Source organism: Cervus canadensis, chromosome 30, assembly GCF_019320065.1.
Source record: "Cervus canadensis isolate Bull #8, Minnesota chromosome 30, ASM1932006v1, whole genome shotgun sequence".
NCBI lineage: Eukaryota > Metazoa > Chordata > Mammalia > Artiodactyla > Cervidae > Cervus > Cervus canadensis.
The window spans coordinates 32,074,913-32,097,838 of NC_057415.1; the positions used below are offsets into that span (position 1 = coordinate 32,074,913).

Sequence of the window (22,926 nt, forward strand, 5' to 3'; positions counted from 1 at the left end):
TCCAACCATCTCATTCTCCTCTCCTGCCTCCAATCTTTCCCAGCATCAGGGTCTTTTCTAATGAGTTGGTTATTTGTATCAGGTGGCCAAAGTATTGGCACTTCAGTTTCAGCATCAGTCCTTCCAATGAACACCCAGGACTGATTTCCTTTAGGATGGACTGGTTGGATCTCCTTGCAGTCCAAGGGACTCTCAAGAGTCTTCTCCAACACCACAGCTCAAAAGCATCAATTCCTCAGTACTCAGATTTCTTTATGGTCCAACTCTCACATCCATACATGACTACTGGAAAAACCATAGCTTTGACTATGTGGACCTTTGTCGGTTAAATAATGTCTCTGCTTTTTAATATGCTGTCTAGCTTGGTCGGAGCTTTATTTGAGACAAAAGAAATGAATCTTCTTTGAATTTTGTGTCTGTTCCTGTGTATTTTTGTTCGAGAAGGAATGTAGGCTTTCAAGATCTTTAATAGCATGGGGAGAAGAATACATCCCCAAGTCCATGTTAAATAATTTTACTGTAAAGAAAGAATGATCATGAATGGATCCAACCAGGGAAGATCCTCAAGTGGTGAAGGCATTTAAGGGGTCAAAGATTAGGGACCTATTGCCTGACTGAGGTGAGGGTGCCAAGAATACAGTCTGGGATGTGCTTTAACCCTTTCCACACACCTTCTACTCTTTGATGTGGACAACTGATTCTTCCTTGATCTTCAATGGAATCCTATGCAAATCAAGCTCCATTTCCCAACCATACTGCCGCACCTATAAAGTCACCACATTCTGGGTGATAACAGTGATGTCCAGGGCATGAGAAAAAAAAAAAAAAACCCTTTTATGATCCAGAATGTCTACAAAGAGGATGACAGCTATTCAACACTGCAATCTATCTGATCTTCTTAAACTGCAGCTGGAGAGCATCTAAACACAGGGAAGAGGTACCTATTCCCTAGCGGTGGTTGCCAAGGTTCTATTACTTACTCTGTTGACAGTGATGATGTCACTCTGTATAAGTTCCTCAGCCCTGAGCTTCATGTTTAAAAATCTAAAAGTAAAGAGAGTCCATGACTCTCAAAGTCTGTATCCCTTCCAGTAACAATAACATTACAGAGAGGTGAGCTGTTAGCAGGACTGATTGGTTGTGATTGTGACTGTAGAAGCAGGAAGGAAGAATATAAAGCTCAAGGTCGGCACACCAAGAGAAAAGGGAAAAATGACCATATCAGCAATAGGAAGACCAGGACTTCCCTGGTGGCACAGTGGATAGGAATCCGCCTGCAAGTGCAGGCGACATAGGTTAGATCCCTGATCCACGTCGCGGAGCAGCTAAGCCTGTGAGCTGCAACCACGGAAGCCTGCACACCTAGAGCCTGTGCTCTGCAACGAGAAGCCATTGCAACGAGAAGCCCATGCACCTCAACAAAGAGTCACCCCTGCAACTAGAGAAATCCCATGTAAGGAAGCAAGGAAGACCCAGTTCAACCAAAAAAAAAAAAAAAAGGAAGACTAACTGTTCTTCTTCAGGGTGGAAGGGTGTAGTCCAGATACTGTTGCCAAACAGACAAGCCCTCCAGTGCATGCTAATGTGAGTCACCCAGGAACTTGATGACAAGGAAGATACTGGGCGGAGAAGGTACTTCAAGTACGTGAAAGGCAATGACTATTCTAAGTGGCATCTTAAGTGGAAAGAAGGTGGATTTAGCCAACTCCTTTTTCCCATAGCTTCCACTTAGCTGTAAGAAAAACTGACAGAATTGAGGGCCAGGGTAGATGCGGGTCAGGGTCTAGAGAGATCTTCCACAATGACTCATGCTAACAATGATGCTTAGGAAAAAGCCTTTCTCAAATTAAAGTTCAGGGTTTCAAAGAACTTACATGTTTTTCTCCTATCTTGATGCTTACTTTTTTTTTTTTTTTTTTAGTTAAAAATAGCAGGGTTTAGAGAACACAGATTCAGTATGGCTTTGCACAGACCCAGGAAATATCTCTAGAGCTCTAAGCTTGTAAGTTTCCATATGCCAAATGTTATATTGATACAATGCCAGGAACTGAAGATGTCATTTGATCACTTCTTATAGAGTCTAAGCTACAATGATGGCAAGGTATACTCTTAAATTGCCAACCACACAATGCCATTTTAAGAGGTATTCCTAGTTCCAAGATGTTAAAAAACATGCATTTAGGATGAATGAAGCATGTTTAAAATCCTGTGATTTCTATTTAACTGCTACCCTAGCACTGTTATACTCTCTAGGGATGTGGTGAGGCAACTCTGGCCAAGAGTTTATTAATTCTCAGGGCCTTATTATGATACCTGGGTCAGAATCCTATATACCAAGCCAGGAGAACTAAGTGGAGAGGGTCATGGTAGTGTGTTGGTAGCAGGGGTGCTGGATAGTAACAGGAAAACTGATTGTCTTGGCAAACTGATCGCATGGCACAACAGACCAAGGATAAGAGTGCTTTTCAACTCTACTTCCCAATGCTGACAGTGCCCTTATCTCAATATTGTCCTTAATTTTTTTAAAAAGTATTTCATTAAAGTATAGTTGATTTACAATGTTAATTTCTGCTGTCCAGCAAAATGATTGAGTTACACACACACACACACACACATACTGTCCCTTCTTTAGTGGAAGAGGTTTGCAGTCATCCAGGCATCAAATCTGTAAGATCCACAAAATGTCTTATTTACTCATCTAGAGCATCAGCAATGGTGCATTGGGACTAATTTGCCTGCAATTTCCACTGAAGGGCTTGGCTTTCAGTATTGTGTCCAGGTTTCCTATAGTCTAGCCCAGCTGCTCAGACTGAATATGAGGTTAGGAGATAAAAGAACCTAGATTACCGACCCATTGACTATTAGCATAGTAGTGAAACTCACAAGGAAATGCACTTGATTGACAAAGATGGACTGACTCAGTAAATTCTGTGAGTATCTACTTATCTTCACAACAAGACTTGATCTTCACAACAATTCACAACAATTGGAGCAGGTCTTTCATTATGCAGATGAGGACAGACAGGCACGTTGTTCAATCCACACGGCTTATAACAGAAGAGGCTAGCACTTGAATGTGGTTGATTAAATTCCAGAGCTTGTGCTTTTAATCAACTGCACCTGGTAGATTAGCTGGTAAAGAATCTGCCTGCAATGCAGGAGACCCAGGTTAGATTCCTGGGTTGGAAAGATCCCCTGGAGAAGGGAATGGCTACCCATTCCAATACTCTGGCCTGGAGAATTCCATGGACTGTATAGTTCATGGGGTCGCAAAGAGTCGGACACGACTGAGTGACCTTTCACTTCACTTCACCCATAAATAAGAACTCAATCTAGCCATTAAGGAGATTCAGACATAAATCAGCCATGATAGAATGACAAAAGTGCTTTAATCGACATATGTATGGAACGCTATGGAGCCCAGGGAATGAAGCAACTAAGTTTATGTATCTTATATATTAATATGAAAACTAAGCATGAGAAAGAGTTAGCTATCTTTTTTTTTTTTTTTTTTTTTTTTAAAGAAGGAACACACAACTAGTGAGCCTGCAAGCTGCAACTACTGAAGTCTGAGCACCTTCAAGTCCATGCTTTGCAACAAGACGAGCCACAGCAATGAGAAGCCCTTGCACTGCAACTAGAGAGTAGCCCCCTCTCACCACAACTAGAGAAAGCCTGCACGCAGCAACAAAGACCGAGCACATCCAAAAATAAATAAATATTTTTAAAGAATAAAAGAAGGAACACATCTTGCTGCTGCTGCTAAGTTGCTTCAGTCATGTCCAACCCTTAGCAACCCCATGGACTGCAGCCTACCAGGCTCCTCAGTCCATGGGATTTTCCAGGCAAGAGTACTGGAGCGGGTTGCCATTGCATTCTCCTGGAATACATCTTATTGTTTCATAATTTCAGCTTATGGGTTTCCAAGTACCATGCATCTGCTTGTTTGTGGCTCAAATCACAATGCTTTTACTCCCAGACTCCTGAATATTAAACCTGAGATTCATCGGCTACTAGCCAATAAATGCGATGTAAACATGTTTTTCTTGATTGTGGAAAATTTCAAACACTCACAAAAGTAGAGAAGAGAGAATAATGAACTAATGAACTTCAAGTATCTCTAACTCAACTTCAACTATTATCAACACTCTGCTGTTCTTGCTTTAACCATACCTAGCTTTCCTCTCCCACCTCCCCCCCAACCTGTTTTTCCTGGAGCATTTGAAAGCAAATCTAAGCAAGCACATAATTTATTAGTAAATACTTTGGTGTGACTGTCTAAACTACCAAGGCTTAAAAAATAATCAAAATGCCATTATGCCAACCAGTGAAATTGACAATAATTCCAAATATTCATCTAATACCCAGTCTATGTCTAATTTTTCCTGATTAATAAACATGCTTTTATCAGAAGGACTTTTGTCACTATCAAATGTCTTTCCAAACCTCTTCAGGGCACCAACTGTTCAGGATGCTGGACCTTTCTCAGCATCCTCTGAATCAATCCAGCTATCCCCATTTTCACCTTTCAGATTTCTTCTTTGACTTTGGAAAGGCAAATTATGAAAAAGGATTGAGAAACTGGGTTGTTTGCCTCTGAGGAAAAATTATACACACACACATATTGTCTAAAATATCATGTTATATTTTTATGATACTATATCCCAGGCTCCCCCTAAATACTTTTTTGTTATCTTGTATGAAAGCTTTTCTTCCCCAGTGGTCTTTACTATTTCATTCTTTCCTTAGCGTCTATTCTATGGCAAATATCACCAAGGATAAATCGATAAATAAGACATAATTTCTGCCCTCATGGAGGGAGGCAGGCTGGCAAATGATACTATGTGCCATGGCCTAGCCTCAGAACCACAGATTGGAGAGGGCAACTATTGGTCAGGAGAAAAATAAGAAGGGTAATCTCCTCTATGAGAGAGAGAAAACGTATCAAGTTTAGAAGTAGACAGAAAAAGAGTTGAATTGACAAATTAAAGTGTTTTATGTATCAGAAGGTGAAATGAGGAGAAAACACAATGACTGATTCTGCTTCTTAGGGAGCAGGATGATGGTTACTGTGACTTAGGTAGATCTGTTTTCCTTCAACCTACTGGAGGATTAGTCAAATACTCATATAATAATACACATGAGTGGGTGGACCTTTCCGTGGACTCCTTTGATCCACTTGTTGGAGTTATCCGAGTTTGATCATCTTGACAACCTGGGCAATGAGGAATCAACTGGAGCTCAGTGCCTGTTCTTTCACTTTGATAGAAGACACCTTAGCACCCAAGAGTCTACTCTGTTCAAGTATACGCATATTCACACCATGCTTATAGGCTTCTGGGGGCCATCTCTGTATTTTGGGGTAGACTCAAGGTTCAAGTGTAGCAAGTTAGCCAGAGTCTTAGGACCAAGATTGTGAACTACTTTGATAGGAATAAAATGGTTTGTGGTATGCATGCACTTGTGTGTAATACCACTTCCAGATATACCTGACCTATTGTTTCTCCCCCTGAATCTTACATCTTTCACACCCATACCCACAAACACCCAGAGTATATTCATTCTACGCTTGAATAACAATGTTGGTTTGTCTGTTCTGCTAACTGGCAATGTTGACGAGAAGTGAGAATGGGATGGAGGCAGGAGGGTTTAGAACAAGGACAACAGTATCTGAAGGCTCAAAAACAAATGCTGTTGCTGATACTGGGGTTGGGGGAGAACTGGGAGTAAAGAAAAGTGACACAGATAAAGGAAATGTCTGTGTAAAGGCTTCAAGATGAGCCCATGGATATTCAGAGGACCGAAAGTCATTCGTCATGATAGCTTTTCAATGATGCAGCCATGACTTATGGAACATTTTGAGCTGTCCTTTAAACACAGCCTGGAGTTATTTGGTGGGACTCCTACGAAAACCAAGGTTGCTTTGTGATTAGGAACATTTTCTTTCGCAAACCTCAGAAACACAGGCTGTAATAATAAAGTACCATAGTTATAAAGGTTCCTGAAGGTTTAGACTGTGCTGTGACTGGCAACTCTGAACCTTAGTCTTCAGGTGTCAGGCAATAATTTCTAGATCTTGTAGACATTGCTTCACTGCCTCAGTTTTCTTAAATGTAAGGAAGGAGCTTTGCAGAATTAGCTGAAATGCAGTGGGGATGGCCTAAAAAGCATGAGGGATGCAGTTATGTATCCAGCCACTGCTAAATGCCAGGCACCCATGTGACTTGCCGTTCTCACAACTTTATGAGACAATGAAGAAGAAAATACAGTTGAAATTACAAAGCAGAATACAAACTCTAAGGTGTGCAAAAAAAAGTTTGGAAACATCTCCCTTTTGACTATACATTTCATAGACTCTCAATAAAGGATTCAGCTTTCTTTGAAGAAAGTGGCATAACTGAGAAATGCACACAAGTGGTTTTTGCCACTTCTTTGTGATCCTCATCTTACTCCGTTCTTTCAGGTTTTTCTAGTTGGTCGGTTAGTGTTTATTACCCTTGCTGACCGAACACACTTTAACTTAGAGGAGCATAAACGAGCTTGAACACTGCTGGGAAAGTAAAAGATACAGTGGATGTAATGAAAGCAAGAACTTTAATGATTCAGAAGGGCGAGGATCAGGTGTGTAATTAGACAGGTCAGGACTCATGTGGGTGGAGCAAACACACTTCAGAGTGGTTTCTGTGAGGAGTGGGTGTGATCAGCATTTTCTCCGAAGAGAAGGAAACAGCGGTCTGTACTGTGATATTTACAGACATCCCAACCGCCTCAGTCTATGTGTGTCTCTTTTAAGCAGTTTGGCTGTGTGCACAAAATTTAACCGCCCAGAAATATTCCACTGAGGATCATATATTTTAAGTGACTTTGCCCGCTGATTACTGTGGCTGGAAGAGGTAGCTGCAGTACCCGCTGAAGACATGTGGCCCTTACAATATGTTTGCAGCTTTTTTATTATTTTCGAAACAGTGCATTTCTTTCAGGCGCTATGCAATGCTACACTTTGACCCAGGTGACCTTGAAGAGCTGATTGATAAGATAATTAGCGAGGGGGAGGTGGGGTGGGTGGGGGGGGAGTGAAAGTCTGAAGTTACTGTCACTGTTTTAAGGTCAGAGTTAGGACAGAATCATGAGTAATTAAGTATAATTCCTCTAACAAAAAAGCAATGCTGTTGCTATGTTGGTTGTTAAGGAACTATGATTCTGATGTAACTTGACTGGTAAATTTCAGGTATTGTAAGTGTCTGTCTCTCATGTTCCCTGGAGCATAAAGCACATATACTCTATAAATACACTGAGAGTTGTAATAACTGATTTAAGTTCCTTAATTTGATCATCAGCAAATATTTCCCTTTGGTGTATATATAAACAGCTCACAATTGACTGATATTTCCTCTTGGTAACAGTTTCCACTTTTATGTTAACCTACTAACCATCTTGCTCTGAACTTTTCTTTAAAGTTTCATTCTAAGGAGAGTTTAAATTATACGGAGGCATGGTTTTTAAACTTATACAATACATGCCAACGCATATACCAGATTAATTAGAGAAAACAGAAAGATCGATATTATACTTTTACTTCAATTCATTTTCATGAATTTAAGTTTATTTTGTATGAATATTAAAGTATATTTAAGAATGTAAAAGTAATACATTTTCATTGAAAATAGAAATAAAGGGAAAATTGGATGGATGAGACAAAAATCACCATTTTTTTCTATCTTAGGGAAAACCACTATTAACAAAGTTAGTAAATTTCTATGAATATTGCATATGCATATTCTAGGCAATTGAAAGCACATCATAAACACATTTTATATACTGTTTTCCACTGAGCACTATGCCATGATGATTTTTCCTGTTATTAAAACTCTTTGTAAATGTAATACTTAATGGCTTAATAATATTTAATTTTATGAATTCCATAACCAGTACCATGAATTCCATAACCAACTCCAGGAATTTTAGTCATATAAATTGTTGCTGATTTTTAATATTAAAAATGCTGGACTTCCCAGGTAGTCCAGGGGTAAAGAATCTGTCTGACGATGCAAGGGGCAACAGGTTCAATCCCTGGTCTGGGAAGATTCCACCTGCCCCAGGGCAACTAAGCCCTTGCGCCACAAACTGACTGAGCCTGTGCTCTGGAAACTGCAAGCCACAACTACCGAAGCCTGAGTGCCTTAGAGCCTGTGCTCCGCAACAAGAGAAGCGGCTGTAATGAGAAGCCTGTGTATGACAACTATGGAGAAGACCCTGCTCACCGCAATTCGAGAAAGACCAGGCATAGCACTGAAGACCTAGTACAGCCAAAAATAAATAAATAGATAAAACATTTAAAAAATGCTGTGATAATTAGCTTGTGCATAAATATTTGCCTTTCAGTTGGATTTTTTTTTTTAAATGAGACTGTTTTAGGCAAGGAATTACTGTAGTAAATGTCATGCATTAAAAAAATTTTGATACAAGTTGCCAAATGTTTGGAAGGAAGGTTCTTCCAGTTTATATTCCCTACAAATGTTCAAGAAAATGATTTTATCTAACAGCCAACTGCATACAGTCATTAAACAAACACTGCCACCACCACAATCTTTGCCAAGTGGGTAGGTGAAAATTCATCTCATTTCTTTTATAATTAATGAAGTTGCTCATTTTCTACCTGTATTTCTCCTCTAGTGAGCTGCTTGCTTATCTCTCTGCCCAAAACATAGTTTTCTTATAGTTATCTGTTCAGTTCAGTAGCTCAGTTGTGTCCAACTCTTTGCGACCCCATGAATCACAGCACGCCAGGCCTCCCTGTCCATCACCAACTCTCGGAGTTTACCCAAACCCATGTCCATTGAGTCGGTGATGCCATCCAGCCATCTCATCCTCTGTCGTCCCCTTCTCCTCCTGCCCCAAATCCTTCCCAGCATTAGAGTCTTTTCCAATGAGGTAACTCTTCACATGATGTGGCCAAAGTATTGGAGTTTCAGCTTCAACATCAGTCCTTCCAATGAACACCCAGGACTCATCTCTTTTAGGATGGACTGGTTGGGTCTCCTTCCAGTCCAAGGGACTCTCAAGAGTCTTCTCCAACACCACAGTTCAAAAACATCAATTCTTCAGCGCTCAGCTTTCTTCACCGTCCAACTCTCACATCCATACATGACCACTGGAAAAACCATAGCCTTGACTACTTTGTTGGCAAAGTAATGTCTCTGCTTTTAAATATGCTATCCAGGTTGGTCATAACTTTCCTTCCAAGGAGTAAGCGTCTTTTAATTTCATGGCTGCAATCACCATCTGCAGTGATTTTGGAGCCCCAAAAAATAAAGCCTGACATTGTTTCCATTGTTTCCTCATCTATTTCCCATGAAGTGATGGAACCAATATTTTAGAGCATTATTATTTTGTCATCCATATTTCTGCTTGGTTTTACAATGCAGTTTGTGTTAAATTTCAACTTATGAGAGAAGCTTCCACATTTTTGCAGTGAAACATATTTACTGTGTGGGTCCTTTAAAATTTTACTTAAAAAAAATTTCAAGTATATACTTCCGAGGTTTTTAGCATACTCATAAAGTTGTGTAGCTATCACCACTGTCTAATGGCAGAGAATTTCATCAGTCCTGTATCTATTAGCAATTACTCTTCATTCTCTCCTCCCTCATCTTCTCTATAGATTTGTCTGTCTGGGCATTTCATATAAAAAGAATCTGATACTATAGGGCTTTTTGTGTCTGGCTTCTTTGACTTAGCATAATATCTTCAAGGTTCCCAAGGTTAGCCTTTCTTTTTTGTCTCCTTTTGACCACATTTGGTTTTGCTACATACTTTGTCTTTTTTGAGAAAACTACAGGAACTTAAAATCTATCTGTTCATAGTACACCTTAATCCACTGACTTTGGTTAATTTACTATTCAGCTTCTACTGCTTCTTACATCATCTTTCTAGTCTGAGCTTTAGAGATTGCTAAAAATAGAGGGACTTCCTTGGTGATCCAGTGGCTAAGACGCCATGCTCCCAACGTAGGGGGCCTGGGTTTGATCCCTGGTCAGGGAACTACATCCAGCGTGGTGCAATTAAGAGTTCACAGGACAAAACTCAAGATCCCACATGTCACAACAAAGACTGAAGGTCCTGCACACCCCGGCTCAGCCAAATAAATAAATAAATATTTTAAAAAACGATATTAAATTTTTCTGAAAGGTTTTCCTACATCTATTGAAATGATCATATAGCTTTTAGTACTTGACGTCCCTATGATATACAGTAGGAGCAATTTTACTATAGTTGGACAAATTATTCATTCTTGCTACAAAAAACCATATCCTATTTGACTATCATGGACTGTTGAATTTGTTTTTATCTGTTATCATTAACTGTTTTATGTTTGCCATATGGATGTTCCAAAGTTAAGAAGCAGTCTTTGAATACAGTGATAAAACACAGGTATTTAAGGCCAGCATATCTGAGTTTTAATTCAAATTACAATACGTAAAATTTTGTGACCTCGGACATTTTCCTTTTCATCCTCATTTTGCATTATTTTTGTAGATTTTTGACCATGTGAATGTAGAAAATCTTATATCTTCCTCTTTTCCTCACTTATTTTTACACTACATACATTTTCCATGTTATTGCATTCTTTTTGAAGGCTGGTATAATATATGATTGAGAATTGTGCTTGAGGTAGCATAGAGTTTTTTATTGGGACTTTCATCTATGTCCACATTTCACCAGTAATAATTCTGTGATGAGCTTTATTATGTTTAACACTTATGTTTTATTAGCTCAAAGCATATAAAAATACTTTTAGAGATACAGATCAGAGTGCTTTCTAAAATTATTATATTGATTTACACTCTCACTGGCAATATATAAAATGTCCTGTTTTATCCCATGCTTGCTAGCACTGTTTATTAACACTAAAAATAAGTCACTGCTAATCTGATATAAAAAATGTTTTCTCCGTATTTTTGAGGTTAAACTTTTTCTCACACACATGTGAATATACGGCATTTCTTTGGTGAGTTGAGTTCTGCAGTTCCATAAATTTTTTTCAACTTATATAATAAAACCATTATAATAAAGATTACTATTTGGTCTGTCATAAAAATATATCTTTCCATTTTATGTCCTTTTTCCCCTCTTTTTTTGGGCCAGACTGCTTGGCTTGTGGGATCTTAGTTCCCTGATCAGGGATCAAATCCAAACTCTTGGTAGTAAAAAATGCAGAGTCCATGGGCTTCCCTGGTGGCTCAGTGGTAAAGAATCTGCCTGCCAATGTAGGAGACACGGGTTCGATCCCTAGTCCAGGAAGATCCCACATGCCTCAGGGCAACTAAGCCTGTGCTCCACAATAAGAGAAGCCACCGCAATGAGAAGCCTGAGCATCACAACTAGAGAGTAGCTCTCATTCACTGCAACTAGCGAAAAACCAGGTAGCAACAAAGACCCAGTGCAGCCAAAATAAATAAAAAAAAGCAGAATCCTAACCACTGGACCACCAAGGGATTCTCTATCTCTCCATGTTGGTTATGATTTTTTGAATGACAGCCCAAACTTCCTATTTATTTATGCTATCAAATCTATTATTCCTACCATAATTTCTCTGTAACTTCTGAACTAGAAGATTATTTTAAGTCTTTAAATTTTTTTAGATAATCAATATTTAACCCCCAATCCACCTTGAATTTATTTTTATGTGGTGAGAATACAAATTAAAAGATTTTCAAATTTTTACCAACTGTCTAATGCCAGTAACTTAACTTTCTAATACAACAAAAATTTCACTGGTTGTTGATGCTTTCTTGATGACTTCTGAGTTTTTAAGTAGAATATTCAAACTTGTAGGTATACACTTTCACACTGCTGTTTTCATGTTTCTCAATCCAGAATGCACCATTTTAATTCCTACAGATTTTAATACTGGACAAACACCCTTACTTCATTTTTTTTTAGAAATTGAAGAGTTCACAGTGAATATACTTAGTACTAAAGGCTTAAAAAATAACATCATTCTGTAAATTGGTACAGCCACTTTGGAAAATAGTATGGAAGTTCCTCAAAAAACTAAAAATAAAGTTGTCATATGACCCAGCAATCCCATTCCTGGGCATATACCCAGGAAAAACTATAATTCAAAAAGATACACGCATGCCTACATTCACAGCAGCCTATTTACAAAATCCAAAACAGGGAAACAGCCTAAATGTTCATCGACAGATGAATGGATGAAGAAATGTGGCATGTATAAAACAGACTACTACTCAGCCATAAAAAAGAATGAAATATGCCACTGCAGCAACATGGATGGACCTAGAGATTATCACACTAAGTGAAGTCAGAAAAAGAAAAATTTATGATATCACATATATGTAAAATCTAAAACATGACACAAATGAACAGACTCATAGACAGACGAGAGAACAGACTTATGGTTGCCACAGTGAGGCAGAGTAGGGTAGGGATGAACGGGGAGTTTGGGACTAGCAGATGCAAACTATCATGTATAGAATGGATAAACAACAAGGTCTTACTGTATACCAAAGGTAACTATATTCAAAATCCTGTAATAAACCAGGATGGAGAAGAGTATGAAAGATATATACACTATATATATATATATAGTATATGCATATATATACAACATATAAACATATACTACATAAATATATATTGGCTTCCCAGGTGGTGCAGTGCTAAAGATTCTGCCTGCCAATGCCGGAGACGCAAGAGACACAGGTTCAGTTCCTGGGTCAGGAGGATCTCCTGGAGTAGGAAATGGCAACTCACTTCAGTATTCTTGCCTGGAGAACTCCTTGGACAGAGGAGCCAGGTGGGTACAATCCATGGGATCACAAAGAGTTGGACATGACTGAGCATGCATACACACGTGCCCGCACATGCACACACACACATACACGTAACTGAATCGCTTTGCTACGCAGCAGAAATTAACACATTATAAATCAACTATATCACAATAAATTAAAAAAGATTTTTTTCAACTGCTTTTATTTCCCTGTGAATCACATTTTCAGTTATGTAGAGCCTCATATCATTTGCAAACCTCACTCGTATGGTGCTTTACTTCCTTGTCCGGTCTGCATAATGCAACTAATATAACTTACTGTCAAGTATAGATCTTTTAATCTATTCAAACTAACCCAATACAAATTTTCCATGGTAGGTACATTTTCAGAAATGAGTTTTGCTTTTAAGTGTAGTAGCTTTCCCTAGCTTAAAATTTCTGGTACCACCTTGCTTTCTATTATTTAGATTTTGGATTTTATTTGATAGTTTTATAATTATAAATGACAAAAATCAACATAGTTTGGAAATCGATGGGGGCATCAATTAAATAAAAGGAATACTCATAAGCATGGAAGATTGGTCCAGAGGATGACTGTCGGAAGAAAGAAGGAAGAGGAATCAATGGCTGACAGAAGAGAAGACGGAGAAGAGAACCACTCGGACAGCCAAGATCTTTACCATGCGTCTCTTCACAGTGTTACACTGTGTGCTATGCCTTGTGTGGAAGCAGTTCTCCAAAGGATGAGATGAGCTGACTGCGATTTTCCTATTTTAAACAAAATCCAGTGTTGTGGCTTCCTGCCCCCGCAAAGTCTGAGAAAATCTTTATCCTGGTAGAAGGATGGTGATGGACTTAGGGGGAAGCAGTGGGAATTGAGGGGCAGCTCAGCTCTGCCTTAGGCAAACTCAGTCCTTTTTTTTTTTTTTTTGCAGGTGGAGCCAGGAGCACAATTGTTGCAATTTTCCCCATTTGCCTTTTCCTTTCCCCTTTTCTGTTGTGTTATTCCGATCTCCTTTCTCCCAAAGTAGTGAGTGGTGGGATTATGACCCAGAAATAGGCTCTCTGTTAATCTTCCAGTTCTTGCATTTCTTATTCCAGCTTAGAGAAGGAAGTGAAGTACTTTATTTTGTGAACCATGGTCATTATTTTTTTCCCCCCATCCACTAGGTTGATGCCCATAGCTTTCCAAATGCTGGAGAAGGAATTAGTCAGGCTGCCCTCAGCACTAGAACAGTGTTTTGCATGGAGGATAGTGGGTCCAATAGTTACTTTCTGATTGAATAAAAGGAAACTTCTACTGTTACGTATATTGTAGACATGATGGATCTACCATGAAGGGGTCTCCTTTACTGTAATTTCTCAGTACATTGCATGTAATCTCATAACATGCTAGTGGCACCAATCATGAATCCTGTTTTCCCTCACAAAATGGCACTACTGGCAAAACATTATTTAGTAGCAAAATATATTTTAATTGAAAAATCATTTTAAGTAACTGAATAAAAATGTATACCAGGAACCTTCCAATAGACAGCAGAGTATGTACATTTTGTCAGAGTGGAGCAGCATCTATTTAATATATTTTTATATAGAAAATACAGGCATATTTAAAAATGGAAACATGTAAGAAGGTATGTCACAAGAAATAACAAACTATAACACAAAATAAAAGGTCAACCCAAAGTAACAAGTTGACTGAAACGAGACAAGACCCAGCACCGTGTTGGAAAGTCTTCACGTAAATTGTGCGATGTCCAGGACTGCCAGGAAGAGATGATCCTGCATTTTAGGAGAGCTGGTTGGTTGTGCGGTGGTTAAAACCCAGTCCTCCTTTTCCTAGAACAAAAAACAAAGATTCAACAGTAAAGAAAGGGGGAACAGCTGTATGGGGGCTGATTAAAACACAACTGAAAGTCTCAGATACCTGGGCATCATCTGTGATGTGGTTTGGATGGATGGGGGTCATTCCTTGAGAAAACGAAGGGACACGGAGAAAAAGTACTAATGTACACGGCACAGTGGAGTTTGAGCCCTGGCTCTGTCACTAGTTTCCTGTCTGATAACCTGCTCATCTGCAGAATGAGGGCTTTGGACTTCGTGAACCTAAAGGTCTCCTACAGCATGAACTGTCTATGGTTTTTATTTACGGTATTTGTTTAGGATCCATTTTCTGTGCATAGTCAGAGGAAACACAGTATCTTCCTTGAGGACTGAACAATTTGGGAATGATTCATCAGGAGAGAAGGCTACAGATTGAGGGTCTTAATGGAATGCCACAGGGTATTTCTCCACCAGCTGTCACGATGCCTGAAAACTGCTCGGTCAACCAGCTGTGTGTGCTAAGTCGCTTCAGTCGTCTCTGACTCTGTGAGACGCTACGGACAGCAGTCTGCCGGCCTCCTCTGTCCACGGGATTCCCCCGGCAAGAACATCGGAGTGGGTTGCCATGCCCTCCTCCAGGGGATCTTTCCAGCCCAGGGATCAAACCCGTATCTCTTACGTCTCCTGCATTGGCAGTGGGTTCTTTACCATGAGCATTAATTTTTCTGTCTTTACTAAGTATGAGGGAGACAATTTTTAAGGCACTCAATCTTGTGGAAGAGAAAGAAAGTATGTGTAAACATTTATTGTTTTGATTTCCCAGAAAAGCTTTCTCTCCATCTCTTTCATCAATGAATTGCCAGTCTCTTCCACTCTTTACCCAAAGGCATGGTAAAAGTTTTAGCAAAATGAACTTTCACATTAGAATAATCCAACCTAGGGTCACCATGGACTGATCCATCATGGGCCCTTGAATCAATCTGGGCTAATGAGTTCTTCTCCTGCAGCTTTAAAATGGGTCAGCACACTATTTCTGTGGGCAGTGGGGTCCTTCCACGTGAAATGAATAGCAAAGGAAACCATTCTGCAGCGGGAGGATGGAGAAGATGTTGGAGACAGGAGGTGAGATGGGAGGGGAGAGGCTTCAGATGTCTTTCAAGTCCTCAGTCTGTTTGTCCTCATGCTCAGCCAACCCATGTATGGGGTTCCATATGAGGTCCCATTATTGTGATAACAGATTGCTTTCTTTGCTTAAGCCACTTGGAGTTGCAATAAGAGAGTCCTAGCTAATATAGGTCTCCTAGAAAAATCCATCACAGTATAAGGAGAGGGGGGCTGCTGGGTCTTCTGGGTTGACCTTTCCTTGAATTTGCATTATTATTATTTTTTTTTGGATTCCTTTATCAAGCTTTTGAACTTAAAAAAAATCTAGATTTTATTACCTTTATTAATAGCATTTTATTGTTTATAAAGTAAGTTCTTTCTTGACATCCTCTGGTCAAGAAAAAGTTCCTATAGGGGTAGTTGACTCTTGAATAATGTGGAGGTGAGGGGAGCGGACACTCTGAGTGGTCAATAATTGGTGGATGATTTTACAATCAGTTGGTCCTCTGTATCTGTGGTTCCACATCCACAGATTCAGCCAACTGAAGACTGTGTAGATCTATATTATGGATCTATTGGGAAAAAATCTATATATAGGTGGACTCATGCTGTTCAAACTCGTTTTGTTCAAGGGTCAATTGTATTTTGATATTAGGGAACCACACAAACTCTGAGCTTCCTTTATTTATCTGTAAAATGAAGTAGTTGAAACATAAAGCTTTAAATAATGTTACAAATACTTCCTGTTCCTTTTTGAGTCACTATCCTTATTGTTTCTATCTTTGTTTTTTCTTTTCTTTGCTCTCTTTATTTCCCCAGAAATCCTCTCCAGTCTGATTCTCATTTTCTTAAGTTCTTTCAACTCTGCTCTCAGGTAAAACTATCATTTTTATGTTAGAAGCTTCTAAATCTACTTGTACAATCCAAATTTGTCCTTTAGGGTTCAATTTTTTTTCTCTCTGCAGAGATGCATATACTTGAGATGATATGAAGAAATTCATTGGCATGAGACAGATATTTTCATCAATTAAGTTTATATGTAAATAGATTTTTGTCTTGGCAAGTTGACTTTAATTGTCCAATCAAAATTAAGTAAAAGGACATGAAAAAAAGAAATATTCTTCTCAGTTAACTGAATTTTTCACTTTAAAAAATAAATATGGAAATACTCATTTTTTCCAATGATTCCTGTAATATATAAGTAAATGTACATAATGCAAATCTAAGGGATGTAATATAATGATGTATATTAAAATTTTAAAATAGAGATGGTAATATTCCAACACTGCAATATTTATGAGGACAATGGTGTAATATTGAAAATATTTTATCAATGGTATGATGCAGTATGTAATCAAAATGATACAGTATTGGCATAAAAAACAGACCATAGATCAATGAGACAGAATACAGAACCCAGAAATAAATCCACATATATATGGTCAATTAACTTATGGTAAAAGAAGTTACCATAACTTCTTCTTTCTCCTAGAAGAAAACATAGGTCATAGGCTCCTTGACATCAGCCTTGGTATGGTTTTTTTTTTGGATTTGCCATCAGAGCAAAGGCAACAAAAGCAAAAATAAAGAAGTGGGACCACATCAAACCCAAAAGCTTCTGCACCACAAAGAAAAGCATCAACAAAATGAAAAGACAATCTACTGAATAAAAGAAAGTATTTGCAAACCATATATAGGGATTAATGTTCAAACTACGTAAAGAAATTACAGATGTATACGAAAAGATATTCAGCATCACTAACCATCAGGAAATACAAATTAAAACTACAATGAGATGTCATTATCTGAAAGGCAAGAAATAACAAGGATTGTTGAAGATGTACAGAAAAGGAAATCTTGTACACTACTGATGGGAGTATATATTGGTGCAGCCACTGTAGAAAATATTATGGAGTTTCCTCAAAAGATTTGAAATATAACTACCATGTGATCCAGCAACTCTCTGGGTATTTATCCGAATAAAATGAAAACATTAATTGGAAAAGATGTCTGCACTCCCATGTTCATTGGCATTATTTACAGTAGCCAAGACATGGAAACAGCCTGTGCCCATCGATGAATGAACAGATAAAGAAAATTTTCTTTATAAACACACACACACCTCACAATGGAATATTATTAAGCCATAAAAAGAATGAAATCTTGTCAACTGTGACAAATGGATGGACCTTGAGGTTATTAGGCTAAGTGAAATGAGTCTAAAAGAGAAAGACAGATACAGTATGATTTTGCTTATATGTAGAATCTAAAACAAAAACCAGGACCAAACTTATGGATACAGAGAACAGATTGATGGTTGCCAGAGGTAGAGGTGGGTGGGGGATTGGGCTAACTGGGTGAAAGGAGCCAAAAGGCACAAATTTCCAGTTATAGAATAAATAAGTTATGGGAATAGAATATATAACATGGCAATTATAATTAATAATACTGTACTGCACATTTGAAAGTTGCCAAGAGCAGTAGATCTTAAAAGGTCTCATTTCAAGAAAAAAATTTTTATAACTACATATGTGGACTTACATAGTTAACTATACTGTGGTGAGCACTGCACAATATGTACATATAGAAGTATTGAATCACTATGTTATAGTAATATACTAAACTAATATAATGTTGTATGTCCATTACACTTCAATAAAAAGTTTATGATATTTAAACTTTCGAACTTTTTTCTTCGATTTATTTTTGTGATAATCTTTTCTCAACTATGATATTTATCTGGTTACAAATGAGAAATCAATTCCTAGAACACATTTTTACATAAATTTTCTTGTAGTCCATTAAATACTGACTGTATATACTGTAAAAAATATGGAAAAATAATTGACTTTAAAAATAAATGGTCCTTATCATCAATTTCAATGCTATTTGTATTATAAATAGGAATGCAAATGAATATCAGTAAAACATACTGAGTTTATCATTTGCATTCTTTCTTATGAAGGGTGCAATCTACCATTCAAGAAGTCGTTAACTTGTTTAATTAAGCTCTTTGCTTTGTCAAAAAACTTCACAAATTTGCACGTCCTCATGCAGAGGCTATGCTAATCCTCTAAAATTATGTTGTTTCAATTTTATTATTTGTGCTGTAATAAATGTGTGTTTTTGAGAAATCATTGTTTTATCTGTCAAATATTAACTAATACTTCTTCATTTGGCTTTAGTTCAAATCTCAAAATGGATATTTCTGGATACAAAATGCTTACCTTCAAACCTGAGATATCTTCTGGCTGTTGGGACAACTTAACCTGAACTTCAGTCTTCTCATGTTGTAGATAAACAGTAGTTTTTGGTTGTCTTACCTGGAACAGTCATGTCCTGTCCATGCCGAGAGACAATGGCATCGGTTTGGTCTTACGCATTTTCCACCATTTAAGCAGGGAGACTGGCAGACAGCTGGGATGAAAAATTCATGCATTTACTTAATGAACACTTAGCAATCATGAAGATGCTCATGAAGACACGCAGAATAAGATCTGACTCTGCCTTCTGCTCCAGCCGCCACCATTCCTCATGGACTGCATCCTGCCAGTTTGCTCGATCTCACATTATTATGTGGTACCACCTCCCTCTGTCCTTCCAAGCAAGAATTGATCTTTATATTTAAATCCCAGCTTAAGTTCTACCTGCATACTGAAACCTTTGCTGATAACTCCGAGTCCACTAATTTTGCTCTTCTTTAATCCTGATTTAGGTAACTAATTTTGACACTGTTTTGAACTGAAAATTATTCATATGCTCAATGAGACTGTCAAGCTCTTGAGACAGCCAGTAATGAACTCTATGACTGATGAAGTCATTATATCAGATGTTAATTCTTATGACACTAGATTAGGCACATAGACTGGCTAACATAACAAATGATTCAAAAGCCCTTTGCGCTTGCTAGGAAATTTATTTCATGGCTTTTACCAACTTGAATTGGAATTACAGAGCCTGGGGTCGAGTTAAAAATGAGCCACTGATGTAACCCTGAGTGAAAACTGGGAGATTTACTGTACAGTCATCTTTCTCACAGGTCCATAGTCTCAGGGTCAAACTCTTCTCCATGAATCTACTTGTTAAAAAAATCCTAAGGACACTAAAAACAGATGAAGACCAGCCAGTTTAATGTATCAAAGAAAAAAATAAGATGCCTGTTTGGAGAAAGCTGGAAATGAGAAACATGTTAGTCTCATTATAACTTGGAAAAGCAGGCTTCCCCAGATGAAAAACTCATCTTTGGTGAGAGAGGAAGAAATATCACTTCTTTATCACTTATTCGTAAAATATAGGGAAAACATCACCAATCCAGGCACTTGATAAGCATTGAGAGAGGATAAGAATGAAAACACACCAGTCTTTGCTCTTGGTGAACTTTCTTGACAAGCAAGCCAACAAAATGCACATATTTGCAATATAACCAAAAGGAAATTATGAAATGAAGCCGGGTCAAGAATAGCAAAAATAAAACTCAATAGTCTACAACTAATTCGCCATAGCTGCTTGCTAATATTAAAAAATCACTCCTTTTCAAGAGTATGATGATTTAGCAGTAACTGACTGTACTAAGAATTTTTCTACATTATTATTTTTCACTTCTCCATGTAAAAGCCTAACACCTTCCTCCTTTCCTATAACATGGGTGACCCCAGTGTTCCATTCTGGGCACCTTCTCATGCCACCTTCTGCACAGACTTCTTTTTTCCCCTCCACGAAAGTTTTCCAGTGATGACTGATACCTATCTTCAATGTAGTGTATCTTCTGGGAACATACATCATCCAATTGCCTGTCAGACCTCTCCCTTCTATGTTCCAACTCAGTGTGTTTTTGTGCATGCATGCATGCGTGCTCAGTCATGTCCAACTCTTTGCGACCTCATGGACAGTAAGGTACTTTCACCTAAGAATAATGGAATGGGTCGCCAGTTCCTCTTCCACAGCATGTATTTTCTCAACTCCTTATCTGTACCTTCAACCTCAGCCTGTCCTTACTTAACTCTTTATCTGTATCTTCAAACTCAGCCTGTCCTTCCTTAACTCCTTATCTGTACCTTCAAAGCTCTTCCTTTTGGGTTCTTTGTCTCAGCAAATGGCACCATCTTCCACTCAGAAGCCTAAACTGGAAATATCAACCGTGGCTCCCCTTAGACCTTTATTTCCACAATAAATCTATAACCAGGTAGTGTTGATTCATCTATCTTCTCTCAAATCTATCCTTTTCGGTCACCATTTCTCTAGACTTCATTGAATGTGAAAGTGTTAGTCACTCAGTCATGTCCGACTCTTTAGGACCTTCTGGATTGTAGCCCGCCAGGCTCCTGTCTATGGGATTCTCCAGGCAAGAAGACTGGAGTGGGCTGCCCTTCCCTTCTTTAGAGGATCTTCCCGATCCAGGGATCGAACCCAGGTTTCCTGCACTGCAGGCAGATTCTTTACATCTTGCCAATTCAGGCTGGGATAAGTCTTTAACAAGTCTATTTTTAAGTCTTGCTTTTTGCCCTTTTCTGTACTGTTCCCAAAGTAATTTTTCTAAAAGAATATCTAATCACATGATTTTCCTGCTTAAGTCCCTTTAACAGCCTCTGTGGCTCAGAAGCCATAATTAAGTACTCACTGCACTTCGTCATCTGGCTCTGCCTAGCTTTATACTCCACTTCCGGCCACACCCCTCCACTGCCTCTATGGCTTCCGCTTGCTCTGGCTCTAGTTAGCTGATCAAGTTTGTGTTACACTTCTATGCCTTTGTCTGGAATGAGCTCCACCTGGGGACTTCTCTTGCTCTTCCTTTGATTCTACGCTTGTGGAGCCTTTTTTGAACATCTACTGGGTCTTCCCTGGTGGCTCAGACCGTAAAGTGCCTGCCTGCAATGCAGGAGACCCAGGTTCGATCCCTGGGTCGACGACTGAGCAACCTCACTTTACATTTGGGTGGTTTACTCATTTTACCCTTGATCATGTAGAGAGTTCAATTAGCCTCCAGTCATTATACTTATGACTGGAGTATATACTTGTAAGTATATACAAGTATACTTATATAAGTATATACTTACACTTACTATACTTAATGACTCCAATCATTATATAGTATACCTCCATACTTATAGGCCATTCTGCTATAGGCCTACTACATCCTTTCTTCTTTTCTAGGCTGGATTCTGGAGAGCAAGATCTCCTGTTTTATACCCTTTTGTAGGTTTAATACCTAATGGATATAAATGGGATCTTTGCTGAGGTAGCTGCAGCAAAATTGAAAAACATAAAAGACTGTATGGCTCATGTCAGTAAGGTGCTTAATGTCAGGGAGCTAAGGAACTAAAAGAAATACAAGTCAACCAGATTAACTGAGCTTTGAATGGCAACTGTGTGTGTTTAGTCCCTGAGTCGTGTCTGACTCTGTGTGACCCTCTAGACTTTAGCCCGCTGGGCTCTGTCCATGGGATTTTCCAGGCAAGAGTATTGGAGTAGGTTGCCATTTCTTCCTCCAGTGGATCTTCCTGATTCAGGGATCAAACCTGCATCTCCTGCATTGCAGGTGGATTCTTTACTGTTGAGTGACTGGGAAAGATCCTTAAATGGCATGGTTCTAGCTAACCATGTAATATCTATAGAGATGGAATGTTAGAAAACAGATTTTCGTGGTAGAGAGCAAGTTTAGGGATAACAGGAAACTTAGGCAGGGCTTCGGAGGTGAGTCTGAATAGGAATAGCCACGTCTTCAGGGGACAAGATGTGACTGGCAGGAAGGGAAGTAAGTGTATCAGGTATGTTGGTACCAGTCCATGCAGCACCTCAGGAGGCAGAAGAATCTGGGCTGGACGTAGAGACAACAAGCAACCATCTCAGGTTCTTAAACGGGGCAAAGATATGCCCAGAGCTGTGTGTAATGGTGTTATTTTGGAAATAGAAATGGGAAGATTAAGTAGTAGACTCTGGCAGTGATCCAGAGGAAAGGTCTTCCCCTAGCTGGTGATAGTGGAGATAGAGTAGGATGCAAGAGATATGGAGTGGGAAGGAACAGAAAGGAGTGCTGATACTGGTAGATGAAGGGGGAGGGAGAATTGAGAGTGTCTCTGTCTGGAAGCATGCTGCCAACACCTATAGAGGTAAGATGCCCGGGAAAGGGCAAAGCTGGTTTGCAGGTAGGTTCAATTTTGTATGCATGAGAAATATAGATAAATATCAAGGCTAGGGCTTCCCTG

General features: G+C 38.8%; 1 protein-coding gene across 1 annotated transcript in view; it reads right to left on the bottom strand.

Moving 5' to 3' along the window:
• Positions 1-13,179: 13,179 nt before the first annotated feature.
• SVEP1 (sushi, von Willebrand factor type A, EGF and pentraxin domain containing 1) overlaps positions 13,180-22,926 on the bottom strand; it is a 186,845-nt gene continuing 177,098 nt past the window's right edge. The window contains exons 47-48 of the mRNA XM_043453918.1: positions 19,048-19,141; positions 13,180-14,635 (exon numbers count right to left, since the gene is read on the bottom strand). Of these exons, the coding sequence (XP_043309853.1) occupies positions 14,614-14,635; positions 19,048-19,141 (116 nt within the window). The 3' untranslated portion in view covers positions 13,180-14,613. The remainder of the gene's footprint in view (positions 14,636-19,047; positions 19,142-22,926) is intronic.